General features: G+C 34.3%; 1 protein-coding gene across 1 annotated transcript in view; it reads right to left on the bottom strand.

Annotated features, from left to right (window-relative positions):
• Window positions 1–1,826: 1,826 nt before the first annotated feature.
• Window positions 1,827–17,599, bottom strand: part of LOC121449227 (triadin-like) — a 72,540-nt gene continuing 56,767 nt past the window's right edge. Inside the window, exons 15-19 of the mRNA XM_041653531.1 lie at window positions 12,251–12,289; window positions 10,573–10,581; window positions 9,041–9,088; window positions 7,009–7,047; window positions 1,827–4,179 (exon numbers count right to left, since the gene is read on the bottom strand). Of these exons, the coding sequence (XP_041509465.1) occupies window positions 4,040–4,179; window positions 7,009–7,047; window positions 9,041–9,088; window positions 10,573–10,581; window positions 12,251–12,289 (275 nt within the window). The 3' untranslated portion in view covers window positions 1,827–4,039. The remainder of the gene's footprint in view (window positions 4,180–7,008; window positions 7,048–9,040; window positions 9,089–10,572; window positions 10,582–12,250; window positions 12,290–17,599) is intronic.

Raw genomic sequence — 17,599 nt, 5'->3', positions numbered from 1 at the left:
GTCTCTGTGATTGGTTTAAAAAACAAGCTGTCTCTCTAATAGTTCAACAGAAAAAGGTTAGGCGGGAAAGCCAAACTGAGACTGCTGGAAAAAAGAAGGGTGGAGTGAGAGGAGATGCCAGGAGCCACAGATGGAGCAGAACATGCTGAAGGATGGGTAGAGTCACAAGCCACATGATGGAATATAGGTTAATAGAAATAGGTTAATTTAAGTTATAAGACTTCTATTAGTTCTATTTAAATTAGAATTAGCTTATATTGTGTTTTTATTTTAGAGTTAAATCATTAAACTCAAAAGGACTAGTTAGGAATAAACCGAAGCTACCAGCTGAGCATTTATAAATACTATTAAACCTCTGTGTGAGTATTTGGGAGCAGCTGCAGGAAAGAAACATGTACCTACAGTTATGAACCACAAAGGGCCCAGAAAGATGATTTAGCAGTTAATTGTACTTTGTGCTTTTCCAGGAGACCAGAGTTTGGTGTCCAGCATTCAAATAGGTGGCACAACATCCTGTAGCTTCAGCTTTGGAAATCTAAAGCCCTCTTATGGTCACTGCAGTACCTCTGCTCACAGTTACACTACTTCACACAGGCACACAGATAATGCAAATGTACTTTTCAAATAATAAAAATTTTAAAGAGTACCCTAAGAACTAGCCAAGGAATTCTGAAAGTTAGGGAAGGTTCAAGGCCTAGCTTTGAAATTACCAGTAACTACTGGCATACACTGATGGAGGAAGGTCATTGGTTAAATAAAAAGAAACTGTTTGGCCCTCATTGGTTAGAAGATAGGTGGGAGGAGTAAACAGAACAGAACGCTGGGAGGAAGAGGAAGTGAGCTCAGACTCCACAGTGCTCCTCTCAGGAGCAGACACCTCAGGGAGACGCCATGCTCCCAGCTCCCAGGCAGACACACGCGATGAAGCTCCGACCCAGGATGGACATAGGCTAGAATCTTCCCGGTAAGCGCACCTAGGGGAGCTACATAGATGATTAGAAATGGGCTAAATTAATATGTGAGAATTAGCCTAGAAGAGGCTAGATAGAAATGGGCCAAGCAGTGATTAAATGAATACAGTTTGTGTGTTGTTATTTCGGGCATAAGCTAGCCAGGCAGCCGGGGTGCTGGGGACGCAGCCCCGCTGCCCTTATTACTACAATACACACAGGTGTCTTCTCCTCTAAAGTAACGATTGTGTGGTTATGAAGTTTGGGCTGTCCTTTAATCCCAGTCACCAATAGTGAAACTGAAATTAGACCTGATAAGTGACTGAACACACTCCTCACATTGATCTGTTTATAAAAAGTGATTTAATAAATGTTCCTTTTTTGTGTTTCTTGGAGTATTTTCATTTTCTGAAGATGTCAGCTGTGCTAGGTGAATTTTTAATTTTCTACCAGCAATGTTTGTTATTATTGTTACGTTTTTATTTAGCAAGATTACTCAGGAAAATAGGCAGAGTTCTTAAATATGCTTTAACAGTTATGAAATAGTTCCCCTAAGAGTTTAGGCAAGAATATATCACATTGAGTCCACAGAATGCCATTTTCATCAGAAAAACACACAAATTACTTTCATTACACTTGAATTAAGGTTAACAGAATAGACATAACTGTAGAGAAATAAGAAAACATGGGTTAAAAGATGTGTTCTTATTTTCTGGGTAATTTCAAATATCAAGATGGAGTGAAAGATGGGAGCAAGGAAAGCTCACACCCACTAGATAAATCCAAAAATTTAAGCAATTTCTTACACATTTTTACCACAAAGCATAAATCATGAAGAAACGTTTAAAATGGAGAATTAGCTTATTGTGTTTTTTTTATTTTAGAGATAAAATCATTAAACTCAAAAGGGCTAGAAACACTTTATTGATGTAAAGATACAAACAGATGGTTGTTGAGAAGATACTTTCAAATTATAATCATCAATAATAGTTTGGACAAACTTTAACAATTATTGTCATTGTTAATTGCGCCATAATTAGTTTCTCTAAATCTACATTTGCAATAACATTTGTTATTTTTTGTCAATTTATTTCATAAAGAAATAACTAATGATATTTAAAACTCCATGGAGATAAAATTAGTATCATCTCCAAAAGGTGATTTCAGAAAATATTTTCAAACATCTTAAGATACTTTATCTGTTGCCACAGTAAATCTGTGAAGCACTGTGCTGCTTGTTTTGTTGGTTCTCCTTTACACATGGAGATACAGACTCAGTCCATTTAATAATTTTTCCAATGTCATTTGCTGTGCCAGAATAGCACTAAGTAAAATTGATTGCTGTATTTATTTTATACAGTTTAGTACCTGACACAGAGTAGCAAGAGTAAGTCCTTATTACATAGTCACTGAAAGATAATAACGAGGAGAATCCACCCCGTCACAGGAATTTTAAAACAACTGTAATATTTGCTCTCTCTTCTTTTATGCAGGAAATTGCATGAATGAAACCACACCTAAGCAGAGCACTTCATTCACTGTCCTCGTAAATTTGAGTTGCTGAATGAAGGGGGTTTGCAAGATAATACCATCTGCTCAGATCTGAAATGATCCATTTCTTGGTCTCCTTTCCCCTCCAAATGGTTCCATTAATCTAGTTCACTGTAGTGTTAAGTTTGTTGTGGTGTGAATAAAATCTGTCAGCATCTGGTTAAAACTAACTTTCTTACAAAAGTTATTGACATCCCAACATTAATACTGATCCACACCTTAGTTGACGATTGATAAACTGACCTGTATTTTAGATCTCAAGAATTGTGGTTGGTTGCATTGCTTGAAAACCAGTCACATGACTAGGTCAGTCACTGAATAGCTCAGCCAGTGCTGAACTGATGATAGTGACAGAAATGGTAAGTCAAGTCATTTCCTGAGTTAATTTCTAACAAGTTCACCTGCAACTGGAAACGTGATGAAAAATCACAGACACATTTTTTTTTTAGAGTTGATAAGAAAAGCTCATTAAAACAGAGCATTTGTATCATCACTAAGATGAACACTCTCAAAAGTTATTTATGGTAATGCATGGATGAGCAAGTTAAAAATTGCCATTCATTTAACTGGCATTAATGTCCAATTAGTAAAAGAAAGTAAGACATCTCATGAACATAACAAGGACCAAATGTCTCACTTAAACATTGAACAGCATTTGTACTGTTTTCATTTGAAAAAGAAAATATTTAATTTTACAGGAAGAATGTATTGAGAAATACATTCTGTCTGCCTTGGTCACCTATGAATATTGATTTATCTAAACTTTCACCCAGGTGATGTTCTCATTGGGGCACAATCTGGAGAAACGTGAAAATTTCACATCTCCTTGACTGACATATTAAACAAACGATTTACAAGACATGCTTAACTACATGTCCATAGGAGAAAAAGTCTTAATTGGAGCTCAAGACAAACCTCAGAAATAAGATTTGTCAAACATATGTTCTTTGTCACGTCCTCTCTGTCTGATATTTGAAGAATATGACAAGGGACTTACAACACTCTGGTGTAAGTCATACCTATTGTAGAACCTTGCCACAACTGAACTAGAAACAGACACGAATATAATGATAAACTTAGGTATTTAAGTAAACTGAGTTTACTCACACGATGCAGAAGAGCAACTTTTGTGTATGTTCCTGTACCATTTAAGCCTAGAACACAGTCTGTTATCAATTTAAAAACTACCTGAAGCCAGAAATTTTGTTTCGTAAGTGTGCCAATTACATTTAAAAGACCAATACAAAATAAATTATAATGAGTGTACACTCTCACAATGAATAAAAACCACTAAATGTAAGTACCCTTCCCACAGCAATAGACACACATGAATATTCTTGAGTATTAGACCCTCCAACACATTTAATTATTACTCAACCCCTTTATCCGTGCCACCTCTTTATACCAGGCAGAAGGGCAGAATGTTTACAAAGAAATCTCAGCACTGGATAGTTTCAGTTGCCTGTGCCACCATTTTGACTAAAGAGATGATTTCTTTTCACACGGTCAATGCAGTTGTCAGGGTTATACATGGGGGTCTACTGTCCTTGCTGCTTTTGTCCTGGAGAGTTTGGTTTGCCAGAGTTCTCTCCAGGACGTTGGGCAGGAGTGACAGGAAACTGAAATCCGTAGCCATTGTATCCATCCAAGTAGACACATTGAAAGAAACTGATGGGATCTAAGGAAAAGAGTAGAATTTTTGTTACAAGTAGGACTTGGGCAGCAACAGAGCAAGACATTGAGATTGTACACCACAGTAGACTAACTACTCTCTGACTATAGTTAGCCCTCATAACTTCTAGACAAAACTAAACTTCATCATGTTTTGGGATCTTCATGCATAAAATCAAGATAATGGAAATCATGATGGGAATACTGAAAAAATAAAAGATTCAACATAGGGTGTGTGTGTGTGTGTGTGTGTGTGTGTGTGTGTGTGTGGTGTGTGTGTGCATGTGTATGTGTGTGTATAAAATAATATCCCATAGAGTCTGCAAGTTCTAAAATAATGAATTGTTCCATTTATCTTAATTTTGAAGCTAAGAGCTCTACTGAGACAGCCTAGTGCAGATAATTCAAGCATAGTACACAGAAAAGTGAAACCAATGTAGCACAGGACCAGTGAGATGACTTAGCCAGTAAAGGTGCTTGCTGTCAATCTTGACTAAGTAAGCTCAAGCCCCATGATGGAAGGGAGGATTCAACTTTTAATACAGTGTCTTCTGAGACCCATACACTAGATCTCTATCCCTCACCTTCAACTAACTAAAATATATATATATATATATATATATATATATATATATATATGTTTTTAAGTAGGGCAGTGTAAATTATTGCATGAAGCAGTATGCAGAACCTGAGCTCTGAACATTAAATCAGGTCTCCCTGTAAGCAGCAGTGTTGAAAGGAAACGCCTCTCCTATAATCACAGATAAACTTCCTGATGTTTCACTATTTTCTAGCCTATCCATATATATTTTTGCCAACAATTCTAGACATTTTGCAGAAGACCAGAGAAGAAAAGACCAAATTCGTATGAATGAAATGAAATGTGGCAGGGCTAGGGGGAAGCTGAACGAAGTAATACTTCCTCATAGGCTGGGCTCACAAATTTTCTTTGGCCATAGCCTCCCAAGTTCTGAGACTATAGGCATGAGTCACATTAATGGTATCCCCAGATTTCAGGGCTTAAAGGTAGTCTAGCCTCAATAACCAGGTTCTCAGAAATTAACCTGTTTTCTGTTTTGTTCTACTTTGGTGGTACAAACCCTCTTTTTCCAAAGCTGTAGTGATTATAATAGTGTATTAGATGGAAATAACAAAAAACTGAAGAGTCAGGGAGAAATGGCAGCATCGATGCGAAAATTCAAGAGCCTATTCATGACTGGTCTATCCTTTTTGAACCTCAGAAGATACAGGTGCTGTTGTGGCATATGCATCTAACATGCTGAAAGAGCTTTTAATAAAAATATCACTAGCTCCAAAACGTTTAGAACCTGCATTAAAGACTCATGAAGACTAGGATATAAAACTACTATGTTAAGATAAAAAAAATGTTGTGATATAATAAATTCCACAATTGGCAATCTGTGCTGAAAAGTATTTGACAATATTTAATGTGTTTATTTTTCTTTCTCTTTCAAGAAACATTTTGGTCTGTAACAATGGCTATCCAGGGTCACTTAGTATGTGTCCCAGGATGGTTTTTGAACGCAAGGCAATTATCATGACTCAGCATTTAGAGAGCTAGTAGTAGAAACCATGCCTGGACACTTTTAATCACATCTTTCCTTGTTGAAATAATTTTAGATTCACATGCAATTGTAAAAAAAACGATACAGAGATATTCCACCCATGTTCACCCACTTTCTAATACAGACAAGATAAATAGGAAATTAATATGGATACAACCTACTTATTGAATTTCTAATGCTTATTTGTGAAATAAGAAATCTCAACCAATGATGCAATTTAGTTGAAAATTATTGACAATGCTTTATCAATTGGAGAGCACTGCAGCTTGGATCATAACTGCTTTTTCATGAATTTTGAAATGGTATCTGAAATTATTTCATCAAGACTGTTTGCATGCCTCCATTGTTCACAGTCTGATTTTATTAAGCATTTCAGGGATCCTCTTTCAAGCACTGCACTCACGACAGTGTCACCAGCAACACTTGCAGCTTTGTAGATATCTGAAGCTCTCCATTAATAAACCACTGCACCAAATACCTGCAGAAGGCATGGAGGAAGCCATGCAAACCCTACAGGAATTATTTTCTCAGCTAAATATCCAGTTGTTTACTTTAAAGCACTATGTGTGATGATCATAATGGATCGTATTTTAAAACTGCTTATTCTCATCTTCCTGGTGAAAGGTGTGTGTGTGTGTGTGTTTATCCATGATTTGTTGCTTTACCATCTGAAAACAAATGTTTAATTTGGAAGCACTGGGAAATTGGGACTCTTGAGCTCCAAGTGTTGGAACTGCATGTGAATGCAGATTGGATTATACAATCAAGGATCCCAGAAAACGACTGTTAAAGTCTTGCCAGGTATTCAGCGATGTCAAAAGGAACTCTGAATCTTGGGAATGAATCTCTAAGCAACTGAATTGCTAAAATATATTTCTACATTTTTAAAAACTTGAGTTAGAAAAGTTCAGCCCCTCACTTCTGTGGATCTGTTATACAGCAGACAAGAACTCACATTTAAGCAAGATTCTGCTAGAAAGCCAAGGATCAGAATTATGCAGAATGGTTTGTGATAAATGCCACTTCAATGATTACTTGGAGTTATCCAACCCTGTACCTCTTTCCTGACATAAAAATGACAAGTTTCTCTTTGGAGCATAAATGGTTCATTATAAGGTTATTCTTCAGGTCAAAAATACTTTTTAGCTAAAAAATCTTTTTTTTCCTAATATTGTTCATAGGAGGCTCCAAGTTTAAGTTCTACATGGTATTGAAAGTTCGCTGTTTTTCTAATTTAATTATAAACTTACTTTTTTGCTTCTTTTGGGAAGATACATCATCAGTTACTTCTAGAGGAGAAAAATTTAAAAGGTAAGTATTAATACATGCAGAGATGTCATAGCATGCACATGGCTTGAGTCTTCAATACATCAGTACAGTAATTATTTTTTATTTTATTAGACAGGATGTCTCTATGTAACAGCCTTGGCTGTTAGAACTATCTCTGTAGACAAGGCTTGCCACATACTCACAGAGAACCGTCTGCCTCTGCATCCTGAGTGCTGGATTAAAGGTATGTGCCATAAATGCCCAGCACGAGCACAGTATTTTAGTGGCAGAAAAAATCCTTCTTACACACTTGAGGTTTTTATCAATTCAGATTTTCCGTATTAAAAATGAGCTCACAGGTATAGAGAAACATGCTCTTGGCAATGATACAAACAGGAAGGCTGGCCCTATTGGCTGGAGTCTGCTGGATGGGAACAAACTGGCCTATCTTTATTTCTTGATATACAGTCTTTGATGTTCAGATATAAGATAGTAAAGTAGCATCTATGTAAATAATTATGTCTCTTTAGAGGTCAATCAGTCTTATGTATTGGAGAGTTTGTAGTTTTCTTTTAATAATTCAAAATATCACATAGACTATTTCAACCAATAGTTACTTCAGTGCACTATGGGAAAACAAAATTCTTCCTTTCTGGGTTTGGTGTTGTGTAGTTTGCTTATTCTTTACTTCTTTTCTGCTATCTTCAGTTTGTCACAACTGCTCCATTCTATTCTTGTATCCAATTGAGATCTAGTTTTGAAAACAGTGATGGTATGTGGCATTTGTCTTATTTCACTTAACACAATGACTTTCATGCCCATCCATTTTGCTGCAGATAACAGTTTGTGGTGTTTCTTTGGTTAATTGGTTGGCTGGTTTTGGTTTTGGCTAAATAACAACCCATTGTGCATATATGTCACTATTCTTTTACCTTTCATTCACAAAAAGGCATATGTGTTTATTTTGTGCTATAACTATGTAAATAGTATGGCAATTATTATGGAAGTATGGTATCATATTGTGATAATGACTTATCACCTTTAAATATATGTCTAATAGTGGAATTGACAGAAGATGTGTTAGGTCTAATCTTAGTTCTACTAGGAATGCTTGTATCATGAATTGCTGAATCAATTTTCATTCTCACAAATTTTATACATTTTCTGTAACACACTTTGATACAAACTAAAATCCAAAATTTATTTTGCAAGGCGTGGGTATCCACTTTTCTTGCTGTGTGTTTGATTTTCAAAGCAATGTTTGTCACATTTTTAATAAAGAACAGTGCCAGTTACAGAGCATATTATTCATAGTAAGAGCAACTATTGGACAATTTTTAGTATTCACAGAATAAATTATAAGTAGAAGAGAAAATAAGTGTGGTTGGTGTAGCAGTTCTCGAGTCAGAAGTTAGGAGTCATTCACAAACAACAATGACAAAAACTGAGAAAGCTAGTTCCAACTCTCACTTTCCAGATAGTGACCTCTGGAAATGTTTCATTTAGATTAGACGTTTAAAGGCACAGGGTTTTCTGAATACATATACTATGTGTGTGTGGTGTGGTGTGTGTGTGTGTGTGTGTGTGTATGCATGTGTATGTGTGTGTCTTTTCTAGGGTCTATGTTCCCTTCCTTGTTTTTTTTTCTCTTTATGAAAATTGTTTTGTTATAAGTGGCATTTTCTTAATTACAGGTATTTCTTTAGGAAATAATTCATTTCCAATCAATAAAGTGATAATTTGTTATTAAACATGATAATATTAAAAAACATTTCTGTATGTTAAATAATAAATTATTTTTACTTGTAATAATGTCTCTCTAACTTTTTTCAATATGCAATGAAACTCATAGTTTACAAAACTGCATGATTAGTAAAAGTAAATCTACCCTATAAATGTGGATAATTATGAGAAGAGATCCAAAACATTAAATTAATACAAATGAACAAAAAAAGAGCAAAACATTGCATTCTTAAGAGAAAATGTGTAAATGAGCAAAGGTAATAGACCCACCTTTGTCTTTATTTGAAGCTGATATGTCTTTGGTGTCTTTGGAATCTTCTAGAGAACAAAAATGAAAGGCAAATCACAGTTGAAATTTTTGTTGTTGTTGTTCAAAAGAAAACATTCTACTTAAAGATTTTAATGAGTTACAGGTTGGTAATCTAAACTCAACTTCTAAATTAAACAGTCTGTATGGGGAAATGGTGGAGAGAGGCAGAGGGACAAAGTATATGATATGCTTCTCATCAAAGTACTGCACACATCACATCAAAATACAGGGCACATCACACCAAAGTACAGAAAATATCACAACAAAATGTTTCTAAGCAGCAAAGCAAACAATTGAGAATAAAAAGACAACTTATGAAACGAGATAAAATATTTGCAAACCATGTAGCTGATAGAAGGTAATCTATTAAAATATGTAAGGAAGCCATATGCCTAGAGATAAAATAGCCCAATAAAAATATCCATAAAAGGTATACACATGTTCAAAAGAAACATAAAATGTGATCAATAACCATGTTAGAGTTCACACACCCAGAGAGGATAGGTAACAAGGAGGGCTCAAGTGGGAACACTCAGAACTCTCTGGGAAGGGGAAATATAAGAGATTTCCTTGGAGGACTGGGGCCAGGTGGGGATGGGAACAGGAGGGATCAAAGAGGGACAGGGAGAATGTAAAATAAATAAATATAAAATATTATATTTATAAAAATATAATTAAAATCATACATTTAAATTACATATATGATCCAGATATATATTTTTAAACTAATTGTCATGGAAATAAAATAACAATAATATGAGATATTGAGTGTCAAATTGACCATTTTCAAATAATGTCTAATAGAGCAAATATTTAGAGGAAAAGAACATTTTTTTGTTTACTTTCTTGGTTGGAAATTAAATCGGTCTATGCACCAGAGAAAAATGTTGGAGTTTTTCAAATGCATGAAATTGCTATATGTTACATAATATCCAGGAACTCCAATTGGGGGTACTTGTTCGGGACAAATCTAGCTCATCACAGGCATGTAATTTTCTAAGACAATGCCCGGAGAGATGTTTCAGTGGGTAGATGGCTTGCAGTTGTGGGGTCTTGAGTTTGGATGCTCAGAACAAACATAACATGCAGTGGTGCCCATGTATAACCCTAGCTCTGGGGATGAGGAAACAGGAGGAACTCTATGGAATTTGCTGACATTCCTAAATCAGTGAATATCAGGGACAGAAAGAGACCATGCCTGAAATGCCAACGTGAAGAGCTGTGCTTGAAAACACCTGTCACAGACATATAGCTTCCACATACATGTGCCTGAACTTACAAGGACCTGCACCTGCTCATGTGCACACAAAGCACATGCACACCAATGGGACATATGCACAATTATCTAAGACAACAGACTGTAAAGTTCATCCTACAAAAGTTAACTAAGCCAATTAATAAACTGATTATATTAGTTATAATAATTATATCTTGATGCATATGTATAGTAAAGCATCAGATTGTATAACTTAAAATGTACAATTTATCTTACCAACTGTACCTGAATGAAAGAAGAGAAAAAGACATTAAATTTGAGCTGACTCTCAAAGATATAAACAATAACTTATTTTATTACTTTGTCTTTAATATATTCTGACTTGCAGGCACATACAGAATTGCATTAAAGTACTTTTAAATCATAGACAACACTAACACAATATATTGGAGCAATTTTAATTTTCATTGAAATCTTTTAGTACTTATAATTGTTTTATTTACTCAAAGTTTTTATTCCATATTTTAACTGGTAAATGGAAAAGGGGTAAGATAGTATTTTATTTTTTCTAATAGAATAGAAATTATGAACTTCAAGGAGAAACATTATTATGTAAAAGAACAAAATGGAAACAAAACAAAATTGCTTGCACCGATTTGGTAGTTTGCAACTAAAGTATGAATGGGCCTCTTTTAAAGTTTGTTTCAGTGTTGGCTTTGATCATTTAAATACTGATGAAATGGTCATAATCTTAACTGATAAGCATGCATAAATAAGGAAAATCTATGAATGGTGACATGGTGTTTGGAATAAGATAGTGTGTGTCTTTTGAAAATTATCACAGAATATGTAAATGAATCAAACAACCGTTTTATGCTTAGGAATATGAATACAAAATTTCAGCATGAATGTAAAGCAGTACAAAGTCCCTATCCATAGATTAATACACAACAGCTTTTATGTTGCAACATAGTCAAGCCGCTAATTCCAAGACCCTTAATATCAGATGCAAGTTTTTTCCCTTCAGGATAAATAAAAATGATCAAAATAAACCTTAACTATATTTTTAAAACATTTATTTTAATTATGTGCATATTGTATCTGTATATGAGTGTATGTATGAGTACAGTGTCATTTTATTTCCATTTTTCTTTAAAACAGTGTTATCAAACATTGTATGATTTTTATTAATATTAAGGAAAGGTTGAGAATTCCAGAGAACTATTGTATGTGTGTGTGTGTGTGTGTGTGTGTGTGTGTGTGTATATATATATATATATATATATATATATATATATATACTGATAATGGTTATATGGAAATTAAAACAATGATTTTAAAAAAAAATTGAAGGAATTCCTGACATGTATTCTCTTAAAGAAATGATGCATGTTTTAATAGTCTCTGGAGAACTCTAAAAATAAAATAGTGGAAAAGGTTATAGGGGATGAATGTTAACAGGAAAGGTTTTTTCTTTAGTCAGTGTGATTTTGTGTGTATGTGTGTATATGTATGTATGTATGTATATATGTTTGTTTTTCAGGTCTTATCTTCCCTTTCTTGCTTTCCTATTTTCTCCCTTTATGAGACAGCTTTACTATAAGTGACTTTTTGTCTTAATTAAGAGTAATTCTTGATGAAATAATAGCTTTTCCCTACTTGATAAAGTTACCTTTAAATATGATAATCTTTAAAGGATGTTTCTGCAGATTAGTCAAAAATGTAGCTGATGATTACTTTTAAATAACATTCAGTTATTTTTTTCTAATATATCATGAAATGCATAGTTCATAAATATACAAATTTATTGAAAAAATTATTTAACCACATCAATGTGGTCTAGAAATTCCAATAATTGTATCAAAAGATTAAACTAAAACAAACAAGCAATAAAAAGCAAAATGTTGCATCATTGAGAGAAAATGTGTAAATGAGCGAAAGAAAACAAACTCACCTTTTCCTTTCTTTGAAGCTGGTGTGTCTTTGGAATCTTCTAGAGAACAAAAATGAAAAGTAATTCAGTCTAAATGATTTTTGTTGTTCAAAGGAAAACACTGTACCTAAGGATTTTTAAGAGTTACAGGTCACTAATCTAAATGCAGCTTCTAGCTCAAGCATTCTGATTTGGGAAATGGGTGCAAAGGGACAGCACTGAACTGCTCCAAAAACAGAGGGGCAAAGTATAGGACACATCACATCAAAGTACGGGACACATCACATCAAAGTACGGGACACATCACATCAAAATGTTCTAAGCAACAAAGCAAACAATTCAGAGATTAAAAAGACACCTTAAATGATATAAAACATTTGTAAACCATAGCCATGGTAGATTAATATATAAAAATAATAAATAAGTCATATACCTATAGAGAAAAAATAGCCCAACTAATTATATCTAAAAAAATATATGCACAAGGTAAACAGAAACATAAAAATGGGGTCAACCACATTAGTTATCATGGAAATGAAATAAAAATAATAAGACATCACATCATAGGTCAGAATGGCCATTATCAAATAGTGACAATTATTTAGAGAAAAAGAAACATGAGAATTTGGGATTGGATGCTCTAAATCAACACAAAAGATCAGGTGCGATGGCACATATCTGTAATCCTAACCCAGGGGATGGGGAAATAGAAAAAAAACTCTGAAATTTTCTGATAACTAGCCTTCCCCAAACAAAAACACCAGGGTCAGTTAAAGACCCTGCCTCAAAAGCCAAGGTGGGGAGCTATGGAAAAAAACACCTGAAATGGTCCTGAAGATTCAACATGTATATGTGCACACATGCAACGTCCTACAATACACATGTACACAGAAAAACACATCACACACAAACACACTTCTCTAAGACAGCAGATTGTAATGTAAATTTCTTAGTATAACACTTAACTGAGCCAATTAATATGCTAATTAGCTTAGTCATGATGATTATATCCTGATGCATATGTATATTAAACCTTTACATTGTATACCTCAAAATGTACAACTTGTCTTTACTAATTATACATCAATGACTTAAAATGTACAGTTCGTCTTTACAAATTTTACTTCAATAAAACTTAAGAAAAAGACATTAAACTTCAATTACAACTCATAGACATAAACAGTAACTCAGTCATATTTTGAAAATTACTTTGTCTTTTATATATTCTGACTTACAGGCACATATAGAATTGTGTGCAAGTAATTTTAAATTGGCGACAACATTAACACAATATACTGGAATAATCTTAATTTTCATTGCAATCTTTTAGTACTTATAATTGTTTTATTTACTCAGAGTTTTCCTACCATATTTTAACTTATAAATGCAAAAAGGACAAGATAGGCCAGTATTTGAATTTTCTCTAATAGAAAAGAAATTATGAATATCAATGAGAAACGCTCTTATGTAAAAGAACGAAAAAGAAAACAAAGCAGAATTCCTTGTACCACTTTTATAGATTGTAAATAAAGTTTGAATTGACTCATTTTAAAGGTTATTTAAACAAGCTTGTTTAAATACTGATGAAATGGCCACAATTTTAACCTAACTGATGAACAGTTATAAATAAAAGAAATCTATAAGTGGCGACATGATGTTTGGAAGCAACATAGTATGCATCTTTTGAAAATAATGCCAGACTACCTAAATGAAAGCAAAGATCTTCTTCCTTTGAGAATTTGTATACTTGTTAGAAATTTATGCACAAAAGAAAAATGGTTCAAGGTCCTCATCCATAAAAATATACATAGCAGTTCGTAGGTTATAACATACCACAAACTAAAATGAAGCTGTATTTTTCTTCAGGATTAAAAAAAATGAGTAGAATAAAACTTTACTATATTTTTAAAGCATTCATTCACTTTTATTATTTTAATTTTTTTTGCATGTATATGTTTGTGTGTGTGTGTCCATGTGAGTACAGTACTTCTAGCACAGTGATTCTCAACCTTTCTAGTGTTGTGACCCTTTACTACAGCTCCTCCTGTTGTGGTTACCCCAGCCATAAAATTATTTTGCTACTTCGTAATTATAACTGTGCTACTGTTATGATTTTAAGGTAAACATATGGTATGTAGCATGGTCTTAGACAACTTCTGCAAAGGGGATGTTCAGCTCACAAAGGACTTTACACCCACAGGATGAGAACCATTGCTCTAGAGTATGTCAGACCTCTTGAAGATGGAGTTCTAAGTGATTGTGAGATGTCTTTCTGATATGGTGCTGGAAACTGAATTCTGTTCCTCTGCAAGAACAGTAACTACCATTTAGCTGCTAAGTCATTTCACCAGTCCCCAAACATGACTCTTCAACTGGACACTGTTCGGAGAGTGAGAGACTGTGGCACGCTCAGTCTTAAATGGGAGATCTTCATCAAGACCATCTTCTCATATCTCAGGGAACTATGTGGAAGAGGAGGTGGAAAATCTGTAGAGCCAGGAATAATGGGAGATGGATACAGTCATATCTGATGGGAATCGCAGGAGTCAAAAAGACAACACAATTGTTGTCACAACTTTGGCCTGAGGATATTTCTTGAGCACTCTAACCTTTAAGAGTTAATAATACACTTCTTGGGTCATGGCAATCTCCCTAGATTAGCTTGTATATTTTGTTTTGGTTTATTGTAGCCACAAAAACAATACTAGTCTGAGAATAGGCTGTCATATGCCTCTGGATTCTTAAAAGTTGTGTTATGATGTTAATGAGTAAGAATAAAAGATAACTCAGTTTATCAAAGATGCCAACAACTTGAGAGAAAATGATTGGAAATGATAATTCTATTCTGTCATAGTTTATTAATCATGACTAAAGATGATCAAAAGGAAGTGAAACACATGTCTAAAACCAAAAATGATATGATCTATATTTTGGAACAACATCAATCTATTTCTATTTACTGAGTTCTGTATAAATAAAGAAGCATTCTGACTACGAGTCAGTCAGGGTGCAAGATTCTCACCCCTGCTCACTTCTGTCCCCCACTAACTTTTCAGACCTAATGCTGGGACCTATCCATCACTGGAGATGGCTCACCCAGGAGACACAAAAGAAACCATGAGTTTTAGACATGCCAGAGTATATATATATACTCACAGAGAGAAAGGCAGCATATACTGTATTGTCCTGGTCAAAGCTAGATGAGGTCCCAGTGCTGAGAAAGATCCTCCATACCTACCTCAGTAATTATCTCCAATTAACAATCATGCACAGCGGATAAAGTGTTTTTTCCAGTGAAGTCTCACTGGGTACAGAAATCACATTTAGAGATGACCCATGCCCAGCACTAGACAATCAACCCAAAAAAGAATGCAAATGATATTTTTGTATATGTCTCATAATGCTTTAATTGGGCCTTTTAAATTTTTTTAATTGGGCATTTTTAAAACTTTTTTTGCTTATTTATTGTGGTTTCCAAGTTAGTGTTTCTATGGGTTTTCTGTATGGGCCTTGTGTGTCTGTGTGTGTTTTGTATTTGTATGTGTTTGTTTATGTTTGTGTTTTTTTGTTCAGTCTCTGTCTACAATGTATATTTCTACATAATATATGGATTTATAATACTAAAACTGAAACAATTTGCAGAATTTAATTTTTAAAATGTACACATGAAAATACATTTCAGTAACATCATAAGAACTATTATTATTTTTATGCCAGATACTCTACATTATGTTTTCACTGAAACTTAAAAACATACCTAAGAAATATGTAGAAAATTTCCCTTTTTTAGAAGACAACCGTGAAAGAATGAAGACTGAAATGTAACTTTCCTGAAGCAACATAGAAAAAAGAGGCTTTGCCCCTGGTCTTCTAGGGCCTTACTGGTATGGGAGATTCTTCTGGCTATGTGCTGCTTTTATTGGTTAATGAATAAAGAACTGCTTTGAACCTATGACAGGGAAGAATAGAACTAGTTTGGGAAAGCTAGGCTGTATGCTGAGAGAAAGAAGGGAGGTGTCAGGGAGAAACCATGTATCCACCACCTGAGACAGCCGCCGGGAACTTTAGCTGGCAAGCCACAGCCGCGTGGTGATACACAGATTACTAGAAATGGGTTAAATGGGTTGAATTAATATGTAAGAGTTAGCCAAAAAGAAGCTAGAGTTAATGGGCCAAACAGTGATTTAATTAATACAGTTTCTGTGTGATTATTTCAGGGAAAACTAGCCAGTTGGCAAGGAACTAAAAAGCAGCCTCCTCCTACACCTTTTTTTTTCCATCAACTTACTCCGAATATTTACAGAGACCATCTCATTGACAATGGCCTTCAAGAAATTATAAGAACTTGGGTAGTCAGAGATAAAAATAATAATTCTTAAATATATAATGGTGATACAAATTTAGAATGAAATTTTTATCTATATCTCAGAGTTTTCTAAATAAAGATCTTCAACTTTAATCAATTTTCACTGAAAATCTATTGAATATTTCTTATATTACTGACCTATTCATTATAAGATTCTTTTGTGAAATAATTTGGGTTAACACAGAGAAGAAGAAGAACCCAATAGGAAAATCATTCATTCTGTCATTTAACAATGCTTGCAATAACTCTGGTAATAAACAGAAAGAAACAATGTGATTTGGTAAGGAAATTAGATGAGAGATGAGGTCCGCTGATTAGCCAAAGCTCTATTTGTGGTCTATGTGAAATTGTACAGGGAATAGGACTCAGCCTGTTCTAGGAGAAATTTCTTGGTGATTTGGAGTAATAGAAAAACTGAAGAAAGATGACATTCCAGAAAAATCACAAATAACTATGAAGTTGAACATAGACTTCAGAGTAAGGAATAATCTTTAGAGCAATGTAGAGTCTCATTCATCCAAATGTAGACAGCAATGTTAAAAGTCACAGCAGGTGATTCTACTGGGAAAGAGAAAAGGAGGAAAGAATACTAAGATTGGAAGAATTCGGCCTCTGGGGCAGTGGTTCTCAACCTTCCTAATGCTGTAACCCTTTATTTCTCATGTTTTGATGATTCCCCCACCCATAAAATTATTTTCCTTGTAATGTCATATCTGTAATTTTGCTACTGTTATGAAATGTAATATAAATATCTGTATTTCCTGATGGTCTCATGTGAACCATGTGAAAGTGTTGTTCAGTCCCCCCACACACACCACAGTGGATCATGAGCCACAGGTTGACTACCTCTTCTTTAAGAAGAAACTATTAAGGGAATAGATTGGCTTGATATAATATGGTACTAAAGAAGTCAAGAAGTTAAAACATTTTTTAAATGTGCTAGATCTACAGTGTAGAATGTTTCAGAAAGACTAGACATGGTCACGGAGATTTGTAACTCCAAA

This window comes from Microtus oregoni, unplaced genomic scaffold (genome assembly GCF_018167655.1).
Source record: "Microtus oregoni isolate MIOR12 unplaced genomic scaffold, Mior012 000006F_ref0000085, whole genome shotgun sequence".
NCBI lineage: Eukaryota > Metazoa > Chordata > Mammalia > Rodentia > Cricetidae > Microtus > Microtus oregoni.
This window is presented reverse-complemented; position numbering and strand designations above follow the sequence as displayed.